This window comes from Rhincodon typus, chromosome 24 (genome assembly GCF_021869965.1).
Source record: "Rhincodon typus isolate 14 chromosome 24, sRhiTyp1.1, whole genome shotgun sequence".
NCBI lineage: Eukaryota > Metazoa > Chordata > Chondrichthyes > Orectolobiformes > Rhincodontidae > Rhincodon > Rhincodon typus.
The window spans coordinates 25,154,453-25,181,092 of NC_063355.1; the positions used below are offsets into that span (position 1 = coordinate 25,154,453).

The following is a 26,640-nucleotide window of genomic DNA, read 5'->3' on the forward strand; positions in this document are numbered from 1 at the left end:
CATGGTGATCTTATGTTTAATGATGCATTTGGCTTACTGCTGCCTGTAGTGATATTTTTCTTTAGCCAATCTTGGGTTCAAGGAGCAGTGCTGATGGTTTCAGAAGGGTTTGTCATCCATATTTTCACTGGCTGAAGTGCTGTAGCAATGATATAAACACTATCTCTGGAAGTAAAGACTCACATGTGTGAGAAGACAGAACACTTATACTGCCTGCAAAGGCCTGCCACTTGGTCATCTAGAAGCATGCATCTGCAAATTACAACTTTTGATTAATGCTATGTGCCATTTTCTTTGCCTGCTGCTACTGAAATGTGGTATCCATTTGCAATGTAAGTAGGAATTTTGTGGCATTGTGATTGTAAGTTAACACCGCTGACCTAGCCGACAGTCTAATCCTGGCAATATTGTGTCCCAATAATAGGATATTATCAACAAACTTGACTTCCTGGCTTGAGAGCCAGTAATGTGTTACTAAGCACAGTACTTGCCGTTGTGAAATCTGTGCTTCAATGTAGCAGTTAATTTTCTATTAGATTCTAGTTTCAAGTTATTCACATCCTGCTTTGCCAAAACGGTGCTGCCAAAATCTGTCGTGATGGGTTTCCCATTATTGAGCAGAGAGCAATTTCCGGTCAGCTGCAAATTCTGGCTTTTGTTCTCCTAGTGAATTATGTAAATTGTTTTCACAAGTGAATTAAAAGCCTGATTTAAAATCTGTATGGAGCCATGGGTTATTAAAGACTCCACAAATGTTTATCTGAACACTATGGCTGCATTGATATTGTGACTATATTGAGAGAAATGAGACCTACATTAGAGTGCAGAGAAAGAAGGCGTTGTTAATTAAAACCTTCAATGTAGATGGGTCACATGAAGGCACTACTGATGAGATGCAGGAGATGGATTAAAATCACAGAAAAATGAATCTTGTAACAAATTTCTCCTAATTTTTTTCTGTTTATATATCTTTTTCAGTGCTCAAAACCGAAGCACAGTACTCCTTGCTCTGCAATTACAGAGATAAGGAAGTGTACTCAGCTCGAGACGCCAGACAACATAAACACTTTTGTACTCAAGGTAAATAACAGTTGATAACTACTACCACAACAACTTATTTATAGTGCATCCTTAACAAAATGTCCCAAGGCATTTCACAGGAGCATTATTAAACAAAACGTGAGATGCCACCAAATTAGGAGATATTGGGTCAGATGATCAAAAGGTAAGTTGTAAAGAGTGTCTGAAAGCAGAAAACAAGGTAGTGAGGGTGGAAGGTGTGGGCAGGCCATGTCAGAATTGGAGCAGAGGCAAATGAAGGCAAGACCACCAAAACTGGTTGGATTAACATAACAGGAGCTGAAGGTGCACGAACAACAAAATGAGCAGTTATTAATAATGAGGCTACAGAGGTGCAAGGTCATATAGGCACTTGAAAACAAAGATGAGAATTTTATAATCAAGGCTTTGCTTGACCAGGAGCCAATGTAGGTGATCAGAAAGCACGGGGCCAGTAGAGAATGGGACTTGGTACAGGTTGAGACATGAGGCAGCAGAGTTTTTGCATGACCTCGGGTTTGCAAGGGATACAATGTGGGAGACGAGCTTTGGGGTAGTTGAGGCTAAAAATAACTAAGCTAAATGAAGGTTTCAGCAGCCAATGAACTGAGACAAGCTTAATCGGTTGATGTTGCTGATTTGGATATGGGCAGCACACATATGAGGCTGGAAGCTCATCCTTGTGTCAGATGTTTTACCAAGATTGCAAAGAAACTGCTTTTATCTCAGGTTGTTGCCAGGGAGAAAGCTGGAGCCAGTAGCTAGGAACAGAGTTTGTAGCAGTGACTGAAAACAACAGTTTCATTCTTCCTGAATTTTAATTGGAGGAAATTTCTGATATTCTGATATTGAATGTTGAATTCGCTGTCTGATAATTTAACAACAATACCGGAATAAAGGGAGGTGGTCTGAGGTAGAGCCTGGGTGTCTTATGTAAAAACTAATGATGTGCTTTCAGATTTTGGAGATGAGTTTACAGCACTTTCAATTACTTTGAAAAGAAAATGAAGGGTGGAGATGGGTTAATAATTTGAAATGAGAGTGGAGTCAGGGGCTGGTATTTTGAGTAGAGGGTTAGGACAGCAAATTTAAAGGAGAGAGGGATAAAGCTTAACAGAAGAAGTTTGCAATATCGACTAATGTGAATTACGATGGGATATTGTGTGATCAGAAAATCTATTAAGAGTAAAACAATGGGTTGAAGTGCCTTTAGGACATTTTGTGCGGTGGAGTTACACCAGTTGTGCTGTATTGAATTGTTTGCTGCAAATAAGCTCTAATTGCTGGTGCTGTAATAAGGTACTCAATAATGATTTATGTTATGTATCATTTAGAAGATGCATTATGAGCAGTGTTCTGAATGGTACAAACTGTTCCTGATAATGTCTGTCAAACGATGAAGTTTCCATGCTGGTGGTGTTGATTTTTCTGTCTCTTTTAACTTGTGAAAAGCTTTCATCATTGTATATTCTCAGTGAGTTACAGATGTTTCCATTTGAACAAAGAAACACCACACCTCACCAATCTGGAATCCACTTTTTACGACATTTTTGTGACTTTTTTTTATTGAAGTGCAAATTGTATTGCAAGTATTTAATTTGCTGGCTGCAGCATCACATATCTGGAGCAGTACAGCGAACCAAAATTCTTTCTACCTTCAGTCATATATTGGACAATTATAATGCCAGACTTTGAGGTTCTATTTGGAGGATTTTAGTCCAGAAATCCAGGCTTGTCTGATGAGCAAATTTATCTTCCATCAATGTGCAAGCTTTGCAGCTGTTGGTTAATTTTGTAAATATTCAACAATTGTAGAGGCCTTCACCTTTTTGTTTCAGAGACTTGTCCCTCTCTGAAGAAGGCACTTCCTCTTGGCTTGCCGTTCACAATACTTGATGACTTTGTGTCCCAGAAGCAAGTGGAAGAAGGAATTCAAGTAATTTCCTTCAGAAATGAGGAATATAATGTTGCAATTATAGCTTGGAAAATTTATTCAATTATGTGTCTCAGTTTTTGTTTGATCTCTGGAGGGGTCAATGAATACATTGCATTTGGTAGGATTGAATGGTGTTTTGTTCTCTTCAGCAATGTTCTTCTAAGAACTGTGAGAACTTAAAAGGAGCATTTGGAAATATGTAAAAAAAAACTGTTAGTATAAATGAGAAATCATAGAAGTGTTATTGAGCAGAAAGCGGTTATTTGGCCCATCAAGTGTGCATTGGCTGTCCAAATGAGTGTTGTGGCTTAGTGTAATTCCTTGCCCGTTCCCCATACCCTTGCACATTGTTTCTGTTTAAGTAATAATCTAAAGTCCTCTTGAGTGCCTCAACTGACTCTGCCTGCACCACACTTCAGGCAATGCATTCCAGGCCTGAACCACTTGTTATGTGAAAAAGTTTTTTCTCATATCTCATTTTGTTCCTTTGCAGATGACTTTATTTCTGTGCCTTTCATTCTTGAGTCTTTTGTGAATAGGGACAATTTGACCTTAAATACCCTATACAACTCACTTCAATGAGATTTGAAATATTCCATTGGATCTCCTCATTGACTTCTCTCCAAGAAGAACTGTCCAAACCTTTCCAGTCTGTCCTCATGACTGAAATTTTTCATCCTGGAACTAGTCTTGAAAGCCCCTTCCACATGAACTGCAATGCATTCAAATCTTTCTTATAGTTAGGCATCCAGGATATTGTATGCTTTATGAAATCTCTCTCCACCAATCCTGCCACCGTCAGTGATTTGTGCACATATGCACCCTAGCCCTTCTGCATTTGCATCCCCTTCAGATTTGTACCCTTTACATTGTCCACGTTCTTCCTATGAGAATGCATCACCTTACACCTTTCTGCATGGAACTTCATCTGTTACTTATCTGTCAACTTCACCAACTTATCAGTGTCCTTTTGAAGTTCTACTCTATCCTCCACACCGTTTTACTGATCTCCCGAGTTTCAGACCATCACAAACTTTGAAATTGTATCCTGCACACAAAGATCCAGATATATCTGGAAAAACAAGGGTCCCAATACTGTCTCTTGGAGAACTCCACAACAAACCCTGCTTCAGCCCAAAAAAACATCCATTGATGATTTTTCTCTGTTTTGACTCTGTTTCCTATCACTCAGACTTTGTATCCACGTTGCTAGTCTACCTTTTATTACACGAGCCAAAACATTTTACTTGTTTGTTTTGTGCCATTGTATTGAAAACCTTTGAAAGTCCATGTGTACCCTATCAGCAGTGTTACCTTCATCAACTTTCTTTGTTATCTCTTCAAAAATCTCCAGATGATAGAGTTAGCTATTATGACACAGAGTTTAACATCGTTTAAAAATTAAAGCTGTTATGCACTATTCCTGCTTCTTATTTGAAAAATAAAGTTAAAATTAAGGTTTTAGTCCTTTTATCTCTCCTTCTGTATTGCTAACTTACCCTTCTGAATGCATTGATTTCCTCCTGGTTGAATGCTATAAGCATCAGACAGTTTCCACTACATCATTCTGATACTACGACTAGACTAGGCTAGAATAACAATGTTGCCTAAAAGCAGCTTATATATTAACTTTCTCTTGGTCCAGTTACATGTTCAACCTAATCCTAACACGCACACAATTCAGTGCTCATGCTGTTAGAAATACCTTTTTTGATATTCTTTTCTACATTCTAAAATGGGAGAACAATTTGCCCAAGTTGTTGCCAGGTGGATTTAAATACCTTGAGATTTGGAGGCCAAATACCGAGCACAGGCTAGCACACTGATTACAAGGTAATTTTGAGGAATAATTATAATGTTATTTATGAATTCCTGTGCTAACTGCCTGGTGTAGCAGTTCTTCTAACTGAAACAAAGTCATGAAAGACATCCCTTTAGGATGACGTTGAGATCCAATAGACATAGCCATTTTCCTTTATCTTATTGATTCCAGCATACTTATGTCCTCAGTTATATTTTCCTATGTTGTTCCCCATATCTGTTTATGTATCATTTCCAATCCAAAAAAAATCTATCAACCCTGCAGTTTTGCATTGAATGCCAGCAGTACTCTTCTGTGCTTTGTTGTGTGATACTGAGGTATTCAGGCCTGAATCTCCAAAATTTGAAACCCAGTCTGTGCTGAGTTACCTGTCCTCAGCACATACAAAAATAAAATGATCATCCATTGTGGCCTTTGGCCGGAGAAGAGGAAAATCAGTCAGGGTTCTTAGTCGTGATATTTGTCAGGTGTCCCAGCTGGAATATATAAGTTTTGGGTGTGGAAAGGTCAGCTTTGGTTCTGCTGTTTCTGTAATAATTGTTCAATGTCCCAATATTTGTCAGCTAGGCTTATATGGACAAAATACCACAGGGCTACAGCACCCAAATTCTAATTGTACTCTGCCATTGTGTTTTATGACCATTATCATTCATATCAAATATTTATTAACATAGCTAATAGTCTGTAATGGCTCAAACTTACGGACATATTTAATATGCATTACACAGATAATAATGGTATCATGCACGATAAGAGTTCAGTTGAGAAGTTCTGACATCATGACCAAGTTGCAGAATTTCAAGTGTCAGAGGTAATGGGATTGCATGAAATAGGAACAAATTTAATAAATAGACCTACTTGGTTTGGTTCACATAATTTGGACTCATTATTCATAAATCAAGTCATTTAGGAACAGAAGTAGGCTATTCAGCCCCTTAATTGTGTTCCACCATTTAATGAAATAACGGCTGATCTGTGGCCTCCCTCCATATACCTGCCTATGGCTCATATCCCTTAATATCTTTGCACAAGAAAATAATATCCATCTTAGATTTAAATTTAACAACTGATCCTTCATCCATTGCCATTTGTTGAAGAGAGTCACAAACTTCAATCACCTTTCGTGTGTAGAGACCTTCCCAACATCTCTCTGGTCCCAACTCTCAGACTGCGTCCCGAGTTTTAGAATCCCCAACCTGTGGAAATAGCTTTTTTGTCTACTCTATCTTTTCCCATTAATATCTTGAAGACTTCAATCATATTTCAATTATTTGTTATCTGTAATATAAAGTATTTTGCAAAATTCTCACTTCATATTGCAAATTTTGAGTTTTTTTTATGTTGATGATGTGTAAAGGGACAAACCACTGTCAACATTTCATGTCATGCTGATCCAGAAAGCCATTAAGTGGTGCTGTTGCAGCACAGTTCACTATGAAGGTGGTATGCTTGCGGTCTCCATAAAGACTGAAAATCTCTGATTATGATGGGGTTTAACATTAATAAAATTAATGTTTGAGCAAACATATACAATCCATGTCTTGACAAATGGTTTTCCCGCTGCAGGGAAAAAATGAAAACAAAAAATTGTTGATCTATTTTCTCAGCCTCATGTCCAACCCGCTCCAAAAATGTTGCCTTTTCTGTGTTTGCTTGACTAGGTCTTTAGAATCCAGTTCCACTTTTCAGCCTTGGGCCTTGATGAACACTCCCAGCTCAAATGCCTGAGAGAAAATAGCAAATTTTTCAAACTAGCAAATTCCTAATAATTAACATAGAACAAAGAATGAAAAATATTACAGAAGTGTCTTCATGCAGAAAAAAATAAACAAAAGTATGCTAAAAGGTGCACAACCACAAAACCACAAACAAACACAAATAGTTAACCTAACACAATCACACTAGCGCAACCGAATTGCAGCAAAGCTGTCAAAAACCAGAAATTGAAAACATTTGTTTCCTTCAATGCCACCATTGAGTATGGTTGTTGGCTAGTGGCCATTCATGATTTTAGGTTCTATTCAACCGGCAACTCTGAAACGTGACTTCAGGTCACGAGACAGTATCCCTTTGCTCAACAGTTCTTCAACAGACCTATTAACGTCCACGTTATATTGTTGCTACAAAATCCCATTCAGCATTAAATCACGTTACTATATACGTACCCAAAAGTTAGAGACTGTTCAAATGATTAAAACACCAAGAATGTACATAGAAAAACACTAAAACAATTAAACAAACTCATAACTAAGACTGTAACACCACCAATAACCAATCATTCCAAATCCACACAAATGTACAGATTACCACTAAACACACTTATATTTTGCAATTCCATGTGCGATTTATATACTTATGTGTACAAATCACACCATCTTAACTTGGAACTATATTTTTACCTTCACTGTCACTGGGTCAAATTCCTGTAACTCACTTCTTAACACTATAGTTGATGTATCTACACCAGGTGGATCGCAACATTTCAAGAAGGTGGTTCACCATTACCTTTTCAAGTACAATTAGGAGAGGACGATATGTTGGTTTTCCTAGCAGTGCACACATGAAAAAAATTAAAATAAATCTAATAATTGCCAAACCTAAATACAATAATTTTTAAAATTGAATTTAACAAATATCTAAGTGACTTACTTTCAATACTGGTAGTACTAAATGCATCTAGCTTCTTCAGTCAATAACAATCACAGATATCCAGATGATTAACACTAATTCAAACACACACTTTTCTGAGTATTTATGATTTCGTATATATGCTTTGATATACTGCCAAATAGGATTGGTAGGAAGCAGGCTTGCATTCACAGTTCTTATGTAGGGGATTATTTGTGAAATCCAGGGATGGTGATGGGAAGATTAGGCTAAGTCAGAGAGAGTAGTAGATGGAGACAGCACTCTAATCTGCTGTGCTGTATTTTGCAGTAGCTTGTGACAGGATAGTATTAACAGAGGCCATGGAGCAAGTCACATGCTTGCTTTCTTAAATGGGGAAAGGTACATGCCATAGGGCAGCCTAAATAATTAGTCTTGGGAGCATGAATAAGTTTATTGTTGTATTGTGCAAACTTCGCTATCTGCTTTGAGTTTCCTCCCTTGGTGGAAAAATAAATTTTAGCAATAATCTAACAACAATAAAATAGAACTGTCATGGAAATTTGGAAGGAAAACCAGTTATGAAATCCCATAGTTAAGCAAATCCTATATCTAAAAAAGTAATTTTATAAAAACATTCATTCATTCTTAGAAAAGATATGGATGTGACTTTGAGGTGAAATAGACCGTGGAGTCTCAAGGAAGCAAGGTTAGATTTTTGTTCTTTTCCTTTGTTGAAGCTATTTCCTGAATCTTGATATTTCTCTTCTTTTCCCTTGAACTAGGTCAACAGCTTCTTAGAAGTTATTTTTGAAACTTTCAATGATCAACAGTTGAATTTGTGGACAACAGATATTAGAGAATGTATAAACGCATGGTAAGACTCAATTTCTTCTTAGTTTTCCTTTTAACATGTGAATGCAGAAAGTCCACATAATGGTACCAATATGATACTTGCACAATTACATAAAAATTAAAGTTGAAAGTCAGATTTCTGGTACCTGAAATATTCTGTTCTATAAAAGTTACTTTTTCAAACAGAACCAGAAATTCCTGAAAATTTCAGCAGGTCTGGCAGCATCTGTGGGGAGAAAATAGAGTTAACATTTTGGGTCTAGTGACTCGTCTGAGCTGAAGTTCTAAATCTGAAGTTCTCTCTGATTTCTCTCCACAGATGCTACCAGACCTGCTGAGATTTTCCAGTGATTTCTGTTTTTGTTTCAGATTTCCAGCATCCGCTGTTCTTTTTTTTTGTCAAGTTACTTTTCACCCTCATTCCTCTCAGTGTGACATTTAATCTCTTCTAAAGAGCTTAATTAATGTACTGCCTTGAGCCCTCTCTGCTTCTTAGGTGCTTCAGCCAGCTCTGATTCAATATCTGTTCCATCACATTGCGCAGGAGCATGAATACGCAGTTAGAAAACGTTTGTTTAAATTGGTAACTCAATCAGACATTGTAATAGTAAGATGATGAGTGAGTTGATATGAGTTAAACGAATTTTCATGTGCTCAGAAAACAGGATTTCTGTAAAAGAAATTTATTTATACAAAACAAGATCTGAACTTTGTCTGCGTTTTGTTATCTCATTATTCTGCCGTTTTTAAAAGTGGTGACCTGAATATAAAGTATTTATTCTGTCTTCCCTTTTTGGAGCTTCCTTGGCTTCAGAATTAAAAATAGTACAATCTGCAATTTGTTGATATGTATTTAGTACAAGAAAAAGAAGAAATTATATTTATGTAGCATCTCATTAAAGGCCATAAGATGAAAGAAATAAGATTTTCATTAAAAATGGAGTTATTCCTCTATTAAGGCTGTTACCAGTGAACCTTTCTTGTACTAAGTATTTTCAGTTTTGTAAGGCATGGTAACTGTTTTGTAAATCAAAATCTGTTGTATGTTAGTTGCTGTACACTGCTATGTTACAACATGACTTTTCAGTTCTTTAAAAGGATGTTGATAGTCATCACATCACATGCTGAATAGATACATTGGATAGAGTGTTTTGTATGTCCACAAGATTGTTTTGGTTTGTTAAACTAAAAATAAATATGTTTAAGTGGCATAGGCTTTGGGTCAGCTCTGTAATATGTACATGGTATTGAGATCATATTGCAAATTAATAAAGGTGAAATGGCACCATGAAAGGGGTGACCAAACTTGGGCTGATGTCGAGATTGCCATGTGACAATGTTTCTAACCTCACCTGACTCCAGTTCTGTCTCAGTTCGTCTGCTGAAATCCTCATCCATGCCTTTGTCACCTTCAGTCTCAACTAATCCAATGCTCTCCTGAATGTACCATTTGATAACAATATTGTTCTACATATTCTGCTGCCCTGACATGAGCAAGGCTCACTTCATCTTTTGATCTACCAGCTGGCAAGGAGACCCAATGTGAAGTATTTTCAGAGCTTTGAAAATAGATCATGTAGACCGGCAAGTCGGGAAACCACAGCATTACTCAGTGATAAAAGTTATAATCACAAAATTTGTTATGTGACAAACATTTGGAGTTGCACATTTCATCTATTCAATTTTCAAGAAACTGGACAGCTTTATTCACTTAAATTCTGTGAAATCTCGAACAAAAACTATGTTTGCAATATCACCATTTTAGCAGAAATGAAGGTACTAGGAAAGAGAGATTGTGTTCTAAGACTGGTGAAAAGCTAAGACTGATGAAAAGCTTAACATTGTGTTGCAATAGAATCTGAAGACAATACAGAAAAATGGGTCAAAAGCTCCTTGCAGCTACAAATATAGATTCATTTATTTTGCTCCGTTTTCTCTGAAGGAAGTGACTTACTGACCCATAGCAATTCTTTGAGTCAAGATTAAGAGAAAGTTCTCATAAGCTATTTAGTTGTGACAGAGTTTTATTGCAGCTGAGCTGATTCTGTTCATAGCTAATATCTGCCATCTGGTAGGACTGAGCTTAAATCAAATAACTGAAAATTAATCTTGCAGCTTTTTGGTGTTTATTGTCTAGTGCCTTTTCCCATTATTAACCCATTGGGGAACTAATTTTGCATTCTTTTTCTCAATTGTCCACTGGCTTAATTGTGACTTGTAAATTTAGATAAGTAGTCAAGTCCCCCAGTTATCAAAATCATAGTTTGTTGGGATTAGGTTGAGTTGTTGAGTTTATTATTTATTAAAACTTGGGCAGATTGAGAACTCTTGAAAGAATGTCAGCAACAAAGGATTAGGGTTTGGGATGGGAAAGTGGAGAATAATAAGCCATGATTTTATTGAGGAGGCATTTGGTCTATTCCTGCTTCCCTTTCTAATTCTTTTGCAAGAATTTTACGTATTCTTTCTGATGTAAATGTAAAGGAGATATCCTTTAGATCTTTTCTGAGCTACTGTAAATTTTTGCCCTGAAAACTGAAAGTACTGCTTCAGAATGAGAAGATAAAAACACTCTCTAGTAATTGAAGTCTGCCATTTTTGTATTTAATTCTCAGAATTTACATTGATTACGGAGCCTGTGGAGGTTTGATTACATGGTGCTTAGATAGATCTAGGTTTCATATCTTGATTGTGTTTCTGTTGGGGACAGGTAGGTTAAGAAGTTGAAGCAACTTTTCTGATTTTTGTTTGCCTGAAATTAGGCCAATTAAGATCAGCAGGTGATGAGGACCATGACCATGTGGTTTATGCCCAGCCGGGAACAAATTTATAAAACATGCTACCGACTCTGCATTATATTGAGGGCCTTGTGACACAATGGTACTATTCCTACCTCTGGGCCAGAAGGCCTGGATTCAAGTCCCCACCTACCATGGAGATGAATCAGAACCTGTTCCGAACAGGTTGATGAAAAAATAATTAACACTGGTTTCATCCCTGGCCAGTGCTGAGTTTGTGATCTCATACACAAGGTGTTAGTGGGAGGAATACAATCAGTCACAGCATCATTTTGCTTGGATGAGAGAAATCAGCTTTCCTCCTGCTCTTGGTACCTACTTAGTGGTTCCTTTTTTTTTAATTTGAAAGTTTATTCATAGCATTGAGCTTTGTAGTGGTATTGGTTAAAATCTTTGCTAACTGTTGCTGAGCTCATGCATAAAAATGTTCACTTGTACTGGAATGATTCACTGGACAGGCCTTGCAGGAAGTGGTCATTGTGAATCATGTTTTCTATTTAGGGCAAAATAGTTTCTTATAATGTTGAATGACTTAAGGAAAATCAGTTCCCCAGTTTCAGGGTCATGCAGTGTACTTGCTTCATGCTGTTATAATCACAGCTGAATCCAAGTGATTGCACTTCAGTAATGCATTTAGACTGATGTGTGCATTATGAGGCTTCTGGAGCATTGAGAGTGAAAAAATTGTCATAGTCATACAGCATAGAAAAGACCCTTCAGCCCACCATGTTAATGTCAGCCAACAACATCAAACTGCATTAATCTCATTTGGTCCATAACCTACTCTGCTGTGACATTTTAACTACTAATCCAGATGCTTCTTAAATGTTGCGAGAGTACTTGCTTCCAGCACCCTGCCAGGCAGCAAGTTCCATATTCGTACCACCCTCTAGCTGAATGTTCTTTTTTCTCTCAGATCTCCTGTAAACCACTTACTCCTCACCTTAACACTTAAGCAGTCTGGTCTTGGACATGTCTGCCGTGGGGAAAAGATTCTCACAATCTACTCTGTCTATGTATACCTCCCAGTGTACTTCCAGTATCCATGGTGACCAAATTTGTAGGAAGAGTGTTCTGCAGCTGCATGGAGCACCTGGAGCTGTAAGTAGACTCACTATGGAGCATCCATGATGCTGAAGCAGTTGTGGGTAGCACATTTAGTGAGCTGGTCACACCACTAGTAAGGGCTACACAGGCAGAAAAGCAATGGGGGCCCACCTGGAAGGCTGGCAAGCATGGGCAGGCAGTGCAGGAATTCCCTGTGACTATCCTCTCTCAATATACCTTGATATACTATGTTTCATATTGTTGGAGGAGGGTCCTCTTAGGGGAAAGCAGCAACAGCAAAGTTTGTGGTACCACGGTTGTCTCTTCTGTACAGAAAGGGAGACAAAAGACTGGGAGAGCTTTAGTGACTGGGGACTTGATTGTAAGGGGAACCAACAGGCAGTTCTGTGGCAACAAACGAGACCTTCCAAATGGTATGTTGCCTCCCTGGAGCCACAATCGGGGATGACTCAGAAGGTTGAGGGCATTCTGAAGGGGGAGAATGAACAGTCAGCAGTCATGGAGCATGTCAGTGCCAACGACATGGGTAAAAAAGAAATGCGGTCCTGCAATGGGAATTTAGAGAGTTGGGTAGTAGATTAAAGAGGAAGACTACTAAGACTGTAATCTCTGGCACTTCCAGTGCCATATGCTACTGATTATGAATAGGAAGAAAGGTCAGACGAACATGTAGCTAAAGGGATGGTGTAGAATGAGGTCTTTAGATTTTTGGATCATTGGGACAGCTTCTGTGGTAGGTGGGACTGGAATGGGTTGCACTTGAACCAGAATGGGTCTAATATCCTTGCTGGGAGGCTTGCTAGGGCTGTTGAGGATGTTTTAAACTGGGAAACTTTAAAAAGGTAGGGGAATGGGGCATGGAGTAGATATAAATTCAGGAGCAAGGTCCAATCAAATATAAAGCCCCACTCTTTTCATTTTACTTTATTTTTAATGTGGGCTGAAGTGGGAAGAGGACTGTCTTACAATGAAGAACTGAGGAAGGAATTGCTTACTTTTAAAAAGCATATTTCTGAAACTCGTTAAATTGTGTTAACACTGTTACTTTGCAAGAGTGGAGGAAGGTGTAAGATGGCACCGCTCCAATGTGTGTATACAGAGTGATATTTGGCCAGCAACAGGTCACTTATTGGTTTGTGGAGTTGTGACCAGTTGTGAATGACAGGCCATCAGCCTGACAATAACTATCTAATTAGCTATTGGGTAGATGAAGAGTTTGTGTGTATGAACGGTACTGACAAAGACTTCAGATCATTGAAATGTCAGATGGCGTCAGTGTCTGTCTCTCTCTCTCTCTCTCTCTCTCTCACTCTCCCCAGTACAATAGTTGAAGCTAAAGAAAACCAGCTGTTTATCCCCATGTTTTCTGTTAATCCGAGTATCAGGCAGGGAAATTAGGTGCTTTGTGTACTTTGTTAAAACATTTCAAGTTTTATGATGACTCGAGCAATAGCGGGGCTTGATTTCCAGCACACTGTCTTTCGTGAGGCTTAATAGCACAAACAGAATTGTCCTATTATATGTCTCAATTATATCCATCCTAAGTCTATACTGCTGTGATGTTGAGCCCCAACTCTTATGGCCTATCTTAGCAACTAATATGTAGTGAATTTTGGCTTCTCCTACACCCTTTCTAAATCCCAGTATTAGCTACCATGTGATGAATCCAAACCTGAGCGTAATGTTCTAACTAAGGCCTAATAATAGTCCTGTGCCATAATATCATTTGTTTTATGGTGAGGGTTGGTGACACATTATCTATATTCAAAAAAGGTATACAAGTAAGTAGAAGCCAATGGCCAACTACCAGATATCGAGAGATGTGGAGTAGTGTGGCAAAATGGCAGAGGTGGAAGATGAGCCATGATTTCATTGATAGGCGGAGCAGACTCAAGGGGCCAAATGGCCTATTGCTCCTATTTTCTAATTAATCGTCCTGCCAATACATGTAAAATAACTGAATTGGATTATCAGAAGTAAACATAAGAATTTTCTATACAACAATCTGATAAAAGCAGTCGACATGGATTCAGACAGAAGAAAATTCTGCCTGATCTTCTCTACTCCTTTAAGAAATGGCAACCCAAGTGATTGTTTGAAACCGTCTCACATGTACGTTGACTTCTAAAAAGTATTTTGATTAATTTTCACATAATTTATTAATTTGATACGAAATTGTAATGAAGAAGTGTAAGTTACTGGAATGGATGAAGCAACCCACTAAGCTGCAGGAAACGAATACTAGTCGGAGAAATTATGTAATTGTGGGGGAAGTTTGGATTGGGGTACTTCAGGTTTTGTTGGTGATGGGACTATTTCACATTTACATAAATGACGTGGAATTAGAAGTGGTTAGAATTGCAAATAAAAAAAAACTAGGGGATTGAAAATTCGAAGAGGCAGCTCCAAAATTTTAGAAACAATTGGACAAGATATATACATTTCAAAAAGTTGAAACAGAAGAGAAGTTCATCTGGGGAATTACTCAGAATTATTGTCTAGATAACATTCAAACTAGAATATAGACTACTTTTCTCATTGGTTAGTAGACACAATCCATGCAAACTGCCTAGTAGAGCAAACAGGGTATGTTGATTACAGTTTTTCATTCTCTAAGTGCACCTAGAATTCAATTTCAGGTTACAAAATCAACTCCGTGGACAGTAGAGTCACTGTCAATCTTTGTTTTCCAGTGGAGGGTGTTTGCAACTGACTGTTCATTCGGCTGTCCCTACGTGAAAGTCAGGTTCCACTGGGAGCAATTATGTCAATTCAGAGTCTTGATGATTCACGAGATAAGATTGCTGCCTTTTCTGAATGATCACCCTTGAGATTGCTGATGAATGTTTTAAAATTCCAAATCGTAAAAGTTAGTTTTCTTTCTTTGACCACACAGATTGTAACCTGCAGGGTGAAGCTTCCTGACCAGGAGAAAGTTAGGGACAGCTTATTTGTGGAGCACCTTTTTCTCGCCTCTTCCCCATTTGTGATAAGTAGAAGGTATACTGAAGAGAACTTGCCAGTCACAGATGCTGCTGCTCAAAGATGTCTCTATCTCAACACAGATGTCCAACAGCCTTTGTACATCTGTTGCTTGTATGCACGTGTAGGGCTTCCATGTTCTTAGCCTAGTCTCTGTCACCAATTCCCCATCACAATGCTGATAGAAGCCTATATGTGAATTTTTTTTTTAGGCTGAAACCTAAGGGTCCCATCATTGTCCACACTATCACTCAAGAAATTGTCAGAAGGCAAAGTCTCTTCACCCATCAGATCCATGGAGTGATTCTGAGTACATTGAGATTTATTGAAACGTTCTTTTAATTGTAGTGTAAGAAACATTTTAAAATCCTTAAACTAGAAAAGACCCATACAATCAAAAAATGCCAACATTTTCAAAATGAAAGGGAGTCAAAAAATTAGGAAACTATAAGCCAATTAGCTTAACATCAGTCATTTGTAGAATATTAGAGTATTAGATGTAATAAAATAGCAGTTAGAAATACATAAGAAATACGTACAGAGTAGCTATGTCTTCATGAAGGGAAAATCATGCCTAACAATTTTATTTGACTTCTTTGAGAAGGTGCTAAGCAGGATAGATAAAGGCAAAATAGTAAATGTAATATATTTGGATTTGCAAAAGGCATTCAATAAGAGACTGCATGTAAGGCTACATAATAAAATTTGAGCCCATGGTTACTGTTGTGGGTCTGGTATTATAGTGGTCTACAGCACAGAAAAGGACCCTTCGGCCCTTTGAGTTTACACTGGTCATTACAAGCACCCAACTATTCTAATCCCATTTACCAGCCCAATTAAGATAAGCAAAGAGGTTTTGTTTATTCTGAGGGTAAAGAATCTGTGAAACTCTTTATCACAGAGTGCTGTCGAGGCTAGGTTATATTTAAGGCTGAGACACACAGATGTTTAATTGGCAGGGGAGTCGAGGGTTACAGGCTTGATGCAGGAAAGTTGAGTTGAGGATTGTCAGATCAACCGTAATCTAATTGAATGGCGGAGCAGTTGATAGGCTCAATGGCCTGTTCCTGTTCCTGTGTGTTATGGTCTCCTGGTCTAACCCTGAGCTAAATTGTTAAAATAATACCATTACATTTCAGTGAGTTAACTGCTCCACTTCAAGTAGTTTCATGAATGTGAATTAACTTGGTACCTGTTAATAACTTCCGTATTTCACTGTTTAACTACAGGCCAGTATCTACAGTCAGCGTCAGCAGTGAAATGTTAAACACAAATGACTTAAATGAGCGAGAATTTCTAAAGAATACAATATATTGTTTTTATTTTTTAAAATGTGCAATGTTTAAATCTGGAATTAGAAATTGAGTGAAATGAAGGAATAAAAACACAAAAAGATTTTTTTTTGCAGTTATCTCGATCAATGGTGACAATAGTTGCCTGTATGACAGGAAATTCAGGAAGCACATGTTGGCCTGCAGGGTTTGTGTATCATCTGGGCCTCCTGATTGCCTCAGTGAGAGGCTTTTCCTGTTATTCAAATACCGAGAAATGTGTCAGCAATTAATCATGGTGAGATTTACAGAACTCTGCACTCTGTCTTCTCTCAGCCACTTTCCTCATGTTTCCATGAATTAGATTCACATTTCCTGACTAACTGTGTGAAAACTAATGATAGTTTGAGTTGGCCCAGATCCCACTGACGCACAGATTGCCTGTAACCCATATCCTGACTACTTTGCTTCTTTTTCCAACCCCTATTTCACATGTTCACAGTGTATTGAAATGTAGACAGTTGTCTTCCAATGTGATGTGAACTGGTAAAGTGCAGTATTTATTTTGGCAGCTCATGATTGAGATACAGTAATAATTCAAACATCCAATTAGTAATGAGTTACAGAAACAATATTTTTCTGTTAGTTATTAATGTATTTGTGTATCAGAATAAGACACTATTTTTAAATAGAAACTTCTACATTCATTCATTTTTTTGTCATGTATGCTGATTCCATACAACAGCTCAAATGTTGAGGAGTGTGAGTGAGGCTTTGTTTTGGGGTTTGCTTTGTTGCTAAGCTAGTCAGACATTATTCCTCTTCAAAGTTAATCAATAATATGTCTTTGATGAGAAATATAATGAGAGACTGCTTTAAATGCTGTTTTATGGGCAAGAAGAATATAACTGTGGGTTTAAAAAATAGTGAGAATGCCATTGCTGTACACTTTATGTGATCCTGCTGCTTTTAGTAGTGGTACTGTAATGTTAATGAGATAGCACAAAAAATAATTCCAAGGTGCATCCCTGGGACATAGCTCCAGCTGGGAGCTATCCACCAGTTTTACTCAACACAGCTTCGAAGCAGCTTAGGTTGACCATGCTGGCTTTTTCTTGTTGGCATGTAAAGTTATTTTCCAGTTACAATTATTGCACTTCAAAGAGGAATATAGTATGTACTTATCGCTGCTGTTGCACTGGGATCCACCTGGCAGACTTCAGAGCATCAGGGGTGCTAGCCTATTATAGGCTTCTCCTGGTAGTGCCCCACTGTAAACACGGGCAGATTTAAGGACGCATGCTTTCTTGGAAAAGGAACAGGAGGAGGGAATAGGCACAAACAAAAGCAATAAGGTCTGACCACAATGCCACAGAATGCTTCCCTCAGCCTTACTGTGCTAAATGTGAACAACTTTGTGCAGAAAAGCACCAGGGGCAGGAAGTCCATAAGGCAGTGGTCTGCATTTAAAATCCATGTGGAACAGGAGGAGATGGTGAATCCTGTTAAATCGTTCCTGAGCAGATTGTCAATGTTTTTTTGGCAGAATGCCTCCTTTTGGAAGACTCAAAACAAACACAAGCTTAGCTAATGGGTGAGATGGGCCTTCCCAGTTGGATCCATCCTGCACACAGATATCCCAGGTCTGCAAGATTCCCACGAGATGGCTGCAGTAAGAAAGAGACCGTTAACTACTCCTTTCTGGAAGGTCTCTTTACAGCAGATGTTGAAATAGCTGCAGAAGTTTTTGTCCAAGTCCATCCCTACCAGCTCTCGATCATAGGACTGACTAAATGCTGCATGGGTTGTTCCAAGGAATGCACATTGAGACAGACATTAGGTGTCATTGGAGGACCAAAAATTGGTGAAAGAAGCTCTTTGTTTTGCCTGAGACTTTCTAGTCTTCCAGTTCAAGGAGCTGTTGATGATCCAGTGCTGCAGACTGGCATATTGGAATGTCCAGAACTGCTTTTTGAAAGATGAACAAAAATTTCACAGAATTGTAAGATATTATAGCACCAAAGAACGTCATTCTGCTCAATACGTCTATTCGCGCTCTCCAAATGAGCATTTCATTTAATGCTATTTTCCAGTCTTTTCCGCATAACACTGCACAAAGGAGGAGCCGTTGCAGTGGCTCAATGGGGTAAGGACATGTCGTATAGCAAGAGACTGGAACGTAAGTAGAACCGCTCCAGCTGTACGTAGTAGACAGTGCTTGATGTGAAATGGAAATGTACAATGTAAATATAATCTGTAATGGCAAGTGTAGTGAGGGCCTTATGTACCAAATTAAAAGAAGTTGATCTGTATTGCACTTTGATGTCAAATTTGAACTGTTGTGCATTTTTAGAGATTTTATGAATAAAAATATTTTTGGGAACAATGTAATAATATGTGTTATCTTCCTTTACTGCTCTTTTATCACTTATCTTAAAAGCATCATTGTCAGTGTAAACCAATAGCTCACCTTGCCTAAAAGGAAGTAGTGATTGAACCTGCAGCAGGAGAAAGATAGCAGCGGGAGAAATCAGTAAAGGGAAGTTAACAGCCATGATCACTTACTGACATGATAGAGTCAGCTATTCACAGGGATAATCCGTTGAGCACAATAAGTGGTTACGACCTGCAATGTCTGTCTACTATTTATACAAATAATCTGAAGATTTTATCATATAATTCCACTAAAAAGGTATAATGTTTTGTTTTGATTTCTTGATATTGATTTAAGAAGTCCTGGGAAATAATTGTCCCTTTATTTGAGCTGGTGTGAGCACATGCAGGTTTAGGAATGAGAAAAATCCAAAACTGCTGTTAAAAGATAATGATTAATGAAAATTTGAAAAATATGATAACCATGAGATGTTGTATGATGCTATTTCCCATTTGCTCCAAAGGGCCATTTGTTTGAATCCTTCAGGTTTTAGAGATATCATGAAATGCAGTGCAACTAAGATAATATTAAACCTGCATGAAGTGTTTCAACTTGTTTTATTGCAGGTCTGATGGAGCTGATGTGGAACTGCTTGCTGCCCCCCACTCTAACAGCATACAGACAGTCTCTGTTGATGGAAGCACAGATTCTGCACACCAAGGTAACAGGCAATTTTAGCCAAATTTTCTTAGATAATATCATTCAGTGGTTACAGAAGATTGCATTCAAATGTTGAGAAGTTCTAAAAACACTAACGTAATCCCATATTACCACTCTGCACTGAGGCATTGATGTATATTCATCTGCTTACATGTCCCTTAACTGATTTCTTGACTGTCTAATGATACCCCTCAGACATCACAGTGGGTGGAATCATGTATAGACCCCCTCTCCAATTGTATTGTAACATTATTAGTTTCCTGTCTTCCTTAAATTGTAATTTATAACTTTGTTTTCTGTTTACGTGTTTTCTCTCCTGTCTTTGAGGATTTAAATTACTTTAATTTTCTGCTGATGTTAAATGCAAATCTAAAAATTTATTGTATTCCCATTCTGCCTGGGTGTTGTGTTTTGTAGGGCAGGATTGGGTGACTCTTGAGGCAGCAAAATTCTTGGGGTGGTTGTCTCTGATCTTGCCTGGCATCTACAAATCTCAAAATGACTACTTTAGTTTGCTGATCTGAGGGGTTGCTTGAGCGGCTTAAAAACTCCAGAGAATTGATTTGTTTTAGAATTGTGTGTGGCTATTTTGTGTTCTTAGTTGAATTATTTATAAATGTAAATGCTTTCAAACGCTGTGGTGGAACTTTAGACTTGCCTGTGTTTCATTTCTATTTCTAAATTTATTATGTGCATTTCCTGTCCCACGCCAATATGGTTAAGTCTTAATTGCTCACTGAGGTGGCCTAACAATCTACTTAAGTTGTCAGGGTAACTACGGATGGACAGTAAACATTGACAGTAATGTGTACACCTTGAGCATTAATTTTAAAAGTGAAGATGTTTCACATTGTTTAATGTATGTTTCTCTCAGACCTTTATAAAAGGAAAAAAGTTTCAAACCCTCCAACAATATAAAATATATTCATTGATTCACCCTCATTTCTAATGAATTAGACTTTGGAGTCTTGAAATGACATATCACAGTACCTTATCAACATAATAATACATTATAATTCAGTACTTTATAAAGCAACTTTCATGACAAACCATCACTTGATTCTACACAAAATAAAAACCGAAAGAACTGAAGATGCTGTAAATCAGGAACAAAAACAAAGTTGCTGGAAAAGCTCAGCAGGTCTGGCAGCATCTGTGAAGGAAAAAACAGAGTTAACGTTTCAGGTCTGGTGACCCTTGATTCTACCTTGGTTTTTCAAAATTTTGATTTGATGAAAGGGTCATGATTTGATTCAATTGAGAAATTTCTCAGCAATGGAAGATACTCTGCAGTTGACCTTTAGGAAATCTCGGTTAGACATTGGTACAGTAATCAAAATTGATCATGTTGCAGAGGATATAACGTAGATCAATTTGGGTAAAGAAATAGCAAAGAAAGTATCACTGGGAATGGTTTATAGGTCCTCTGATAGTATATGCCCTGTGGTATATATCAAGAAAACATGGAGTTTTGTAAGAAAGGTACTGTGAAGAGTTTAACCTTTATTGAGTTTGGATGAATCAAATTGGTAAAGATAACTTGCATATGGGTTTGTAGTGTGTATTCAGGTCAGTTTTTTTTAGAACAATACATTCTGGAACCAACTAGGTTATTTCAGACCTGGTAATGTGTATGAGACAAGATAAATTAATCACCTTATTGTAAAGGTTCCTCTTGACAGGAGTAATTGTAACATTGTAGAATTTCATATTCAGTTTGAAGATGAGAAAAATGGGTGTGACGCTGGTGTCTTACTCTTTTATAAATTGCTTTCATTTGTTTTTATGAAGACAGATTTGATTAAAATGGAATGTAAAAAATGATTAAAAGATAAAATGGTGAAGTAGTGGCAGCCATTTAAAGGGATAGTTCATAGGTTTTGACAAAGATATATTTCACTGAGAAGACTTTGACAAGGTGCCCTATCTGTGACAAACTAGGGAAATGGTATCAACTTGAAAGAAAAGATATATAATGCTGCAAAAAATAGTGATAGGCAAGAAGATCAGCAAAGTTCTAGAAACCACCAAAGGATAACTTTGGGAAAAAAAAGGAGTAACAGAGTGTGAGAGCAATAGTAAGTATAACAATGGAAGTCAAACTTCTATAGGTATATAAAAGAGTAGTAGAAGTGAGCATTTATTTCTTATAGGTTGACACTGGAGAATTAATAATGGAGAAAAATGGAAATGGCAGAGATATTAAAAAAGTGTTTTGTATCCATCTTCACAGTAAGTGATACAAAATACATCCAAAGAACAGTAGAAAATCAGGGAGCAAAAGTTAGGGAGGAACTTGAAATAGTAATGATCACAAAGGTACTAAGAAAACTAAATCGGATTATGGTTGGCAAATACCCCGGATCTGGTGACCTGCATGCTAAGTCTTGAAAGAGGTAGCTGCAGAGTTAGTTGGTAATTTACTTTTAATCTTCCAAAGTTTACTGGATTCTGGTATAGACCCAACAGATTGGACAATCATAAAAATGTAACACTGCATTTTTGTGAAAGGGAAATTGTGTTTCTCAAATTTATTAGAGTCCTTCAAGGATGCAACAAGCAGGATAGATAAAAAGAAACCAGTAGATGTAACGTATGTGGATTTCCCAAAGATGCTTTATAAGATACCACATTAAAGATTACTGCACAAGATAAGACCTTGTGGTGTTAGGGTTGATATGTTAACATGGGTAGAGGTTCGGCTAACTAGCAGGAAACAGTGGGGAGAAATGCATCATATTCAAGTTGGCAAATCTTAACTAGTGGAATATTGCAGTGATGAAATCTCAGATATTTCCGTTCTATAGTAATAACTTGGATGAAAAGACTGACTGTACTGTAGTCAAATTTGTTTATGATGCAAAGTTAGATAGGAAAGCAAGATGTGATGAGGATGCAAAGATTCTGCAAAAAAAAATAGATAGGTTAAATGAATATACAAATGATTGGCAGGTCTAGTATAATGTGGGGAAAATGTGTGTTTGTCCAATTTGGCAGAAAGATTGGAAAAGCAGATTATTGTGTAACAGAGAGAGAGAGAGATACTGTAGAATGCTGTGATACAGAGGATCTGGGGACCTTGTCCAAGAGTCACAAAAAGATAGCAAGCACATACAGCAAGTAATTAGGAATGCAAATGGAATGTTGGCCTTTATTCAAAAGGGAATGGAATGTATAAATAGAGAAGTCTTGCTGCAATTATATACAGGGTGCTGGGGAAACCACATCTGGATTACAGTGTACCATTTTGATCTCCTTACTCAAGGAGGAATATATTTGCAGTGAAAATAATTTGACTAATGTTTACCAATATAATTCCAAGGTTGATTGTGTTATCATATGAGGGACAAAAAAAACACATGAAATAGGAAAAAGAGATCATTGGCCTCAAGCCTGTTACACTATTCAGTATGGTCATATTGGATTTCTGGCTTCAAATCCATATTCCCCACACACTCCCTTTTGAGAGACCAACGATCTGTCTGTTCCAAACTTAGTTATTCATTAATGGAGCATCCACAACCCTCTGGGGTAGAGAATTGCATCGAATCACTAACCTTTTGAGTGAAGTAATTTCTCCTCTTCATGGTTTTAAATAATCAGCCCCTTTTCCGGAGACTGTCTCTCCCATTTTATATTCCTCAACCAGTGGAGACAGTCTCTCAGCAGCTACCCTTACAAATTCCTTCAGAATCTTGTTGTTTCTGATTCTTCTTAATTTCAGAGATACAGGCTAAATTTACGCAATCTCATCATAGCACATGCCTTTGATTCCGGGGACTAATCTAGGAAACCTTTGTTTTCTTTCCTCCAGTGTAAGTGAAACTTTTGAATGCACACCAAAACTGCACCAAAAATTCCAGACATGGTTAAGTAGATTGGACCTCTGCTCATTGGAAGTTAGAAGTATGAGAGTTGATCTAATTGAAACATGTAAGATTCTGGTGGGACTTAATAAGGTAGATGCTGAGAGGATATTTCCTCTTGTGAAGAAATCTAGAACTGGGGGCAATGTTTGAAAAGAAAGGGTCTTCCATTTTAGATGGAGTTAAGAATTTCCTTTGAGGGTTATTAGTCTTTTAACTACCCTTCCACAGAGAGCAGCGGAGGCTGGATCATTGAATATTCATAGACAGTCATAGAATCCCTACAGCGTGGAAATAGGCCTTCCGGCCCAACAATTCCACACCAACCCCCAGAGCATCCCACCCAGACCCGTCACCAGAGAACCCACCTAATCTACACATCCCTGAACACTACGGGCAATTTAGCATGGCCAATCCACCTAGCCTGCACATCTTTGTGACCGTGGGAGGAAACCGGAGGAAACCCATGCAGACAAGGTGAGAATGTACAAACTCCACACAGACAGTCGCCCGAGGGTGGAATCGAACCGGGGTCCCTGGCGCTGTGAGACAGCAGTGCTAACCACTGAGCACTGTGTCCTTTGCATTCAAGGCAAGTGAGACAGACTTGTATTTACAAAGGAGTGAAAGGTTATGAGCATAGGCAGGCAAATGGAATTAAAGCCACATTTAGATCAGCCAGGAACTTTTAGAATAGTGGAACAAGTTTGCTTGGCCAAATGGTCTCCTCCTGCTACTATGACTTATGACTCATAATGCCAAGTTCTCCACTTAATCAATTGCCTTGTCTAAAAATATTTAGGCTTACACAGAAGCAGTTGTCAATTTGAGAAACTTTAGAAAGGGTAATGGTAGAAAGCATTAGTACTTCAACAATCATGGATGCATTTAAATATCACTGGAAGTATAATCGTTGATGCAATAGTTATTGAGTAAGCTGGGACAATATTACATCAGATCAAAGTGTTTACTGACTTTTCTTTGTTGACCACAGTCTTGAGCAGGTCATGCAGCATCAGAGGAGCAAGAAAGTTGACGTTTTGGATCAGGACTCTTCTTCAGAAATGGGGAGGGGGAAGGGAGCTGGGTAATAAATAGAGAGAGTAGGGGTGGTGCTGGGGAAAGGTAGGTGGAATGGTGATAGGTGAATGCAGGTAGGGGATGGTGGAGATTGGTCAGTGTGATGGGTGGGGCGGATAGGTGGGAGGGAAGACAGACAAGTTGTGCCAGGTCAGGGAGGTGAGAGGGAGGATGGGTGGGGCTGGGGAAAGGTAGGTGGGATGGTGATAGGTCAGCGAGATAGGGCAGATAGGTGGGGAAGAAGATGGACAGGTTATGTCAGGTCAAGGAGGTGGACTTGAGTCCTCCTGCCCCTGACATTGGAAATATTTGCTATAATGTTTAACTTGACCAGATTGGCTTTTGCTAATAGCTTTCATAATCACTGCAATGTCTCCTTACCAAAGAAGTCAAGTACAACGTAACATACCTTCCTAATTCCAGAAATCTGATATTAGTAATACTGCTCCCTCTGCCGCTTCATCTTTTGTCAACCTGACAGCAAACATGGAGATTATGTTTAATGTAAGGTCAGCAAGACATTAAAATAGAAAGGGTATGGAATACAGTGCTTTGGTTATAACCTCAATGTAGCCTGCTAAGTTCTAACTTCATAACTCTTTTCAGCTGTCTGTTTTTAGCCTAACAATTTGGCAGTTTCTTTATCTCTAGTTCTGTGACATTATTTTAATCTGGAATCTTGTTGAAACCTTGTGGATACTCTTGGTACAATATACCAATTCCATTCTTCCTATTCACCACAGTTACAGTATCTTTGAGAGGGTCCAGCAAGTCAATTAAATATGAACTCAACCATTCTCTAAGAAATTGTGGTTTTCCAGGTGTCATTGCACCAGAATTATTTCAAAGATCTTTCCTTAAAAGAAATTGAATGTTTGGTACAAGTTAGTCCACTAAGTAAATTGATTATAGCAAATAAAATCTAAGTGAACTGAAAATTTATCCTTTATATATTTTAAATATATTTACCTTTAAAAATGGGAAATTCAGTCTTGCTCACATTGTCTGACTTATTTACTAAAATATTCAAAAAGAATTCCTCTCCTCCATTCTCTCCCTGATGTGTTAATATTCTGCAAAAATGGTACAATTGTTTTTTTAATTGTGTTTCAGGAGCTGCCCATCATTGCTCGACAGAACAGCCCTACCAAAAGACGGACCGGCTGTTCTCATCCTATGCCTGGTTTCATGGTCCGATCTCTAGATTTAAAGCAGCGCAGCTGGTACAGATTCCAGGAACTGAGGGTCATGGGGTCTTTCTTGTACGTCAGAGTGAAACCCAGCGAGGAGAGTATGTCCTCACATTCAACTATCAAGGGAGAGCCAAGGTAATGAAAATGTATCTGTAGAACTTTACCTTGCACATTTATTAAAGTGTTCTGATTTTAAATTGAGCAAAGATGGATGCATTTTTGATATCATGTTAATGGTTGAAAGGATAGATAAAGGATGAGAATGGATAACAATTGCATCTATTTAGTGCCTTTAATATAGAAAGTTTCACAAGATCCTTGACAGAGGAAAACCAGAAGCTGAGCAGTGAGAAGCATTAGGTGAGATGATGAAGAGCATTGTTCAAAAGATCAGCACGCAGATTCTTAAATATGCAAGAAAGTGCAAGTTGAAAGGGGTTGTGGAGAAGGGGAATGATCATTGAAAACTCTGAAGTTGATTGTGGATAGTAACCATAGACATACGGAAGAGCCAGAATTAGAGGATTAAAGGGCTGAAAATGTAGATGAGGCAAAGGAGAGAAGAAATATCATGTGATTATTTATGAATGAGAGTGTTGACTCTGTAATTTTTGCATTTGAGAACATGGGAATAAGAAAGTCATTGAGAATGGGAAAGATAGAAGAATGGGAATTTGTGTGGAGGCAGGAGAGAAGAGTTGGACATCATCACAAATATATATCTCTGGATATTTTCTAAGTATAGCACTAAAACATCAAAAGGAGTGAATGAGGGTAGAAACGCTAGTAACAACTCCATTCGTTGTTCCAAGCTGGAAGTCCAATGTAGGTTCCTTTGTAACAAACTGGACTGGTTAGACACAACCTAGTTCTCACAAATTCATCAGAGATAGTAGGAACTGCAGATGCTGGAGAATCCGAGACAACAAGGTGCAGGGCTGGATGAACACAGCAGGCCAAGCAGCATCATAGGAGCAGAGAGGCTGACGTTTCGGGCCTAGACCCTTCA

General features: G+C 38.1%; 1 protein-coding gene across 1 annotated transcript in view; it reads left to right on the plus strand.

The window, feature by feature from the left end:
- Positions 1 to 598: 598 nt before the first annotated feature.
- Positions 599 to 26,640, plus strand: part of LOC109911048 (SH2B adapter protein 3) — a 51,635-nt gene continuing 25,593 nt past the window's right edge. Inside the window, exons 1-5 of the mRNA XM_048611723.1 lie at positions 599 to 634; positions 979 to 1,080; positions 8,210 to 8,301; positions 19,399 to 19,493; positions 25,552 to 25,766. Coding sequence (XP_048467680.1) covers positions 599 to 634; positions 979 to 1,080; positions 8,210 to 8,301; positions 19,399 to 19,493; positions 25,552 to 25,766 — 540 coding nt within the window. The remainder of the gene's footprint in view (positions 635 to 978; positions 1,081 to 8,209; positions 8,302 to 19,398; positions 19,494 to 25,551; positions 25,767 to 26,640) is intronic.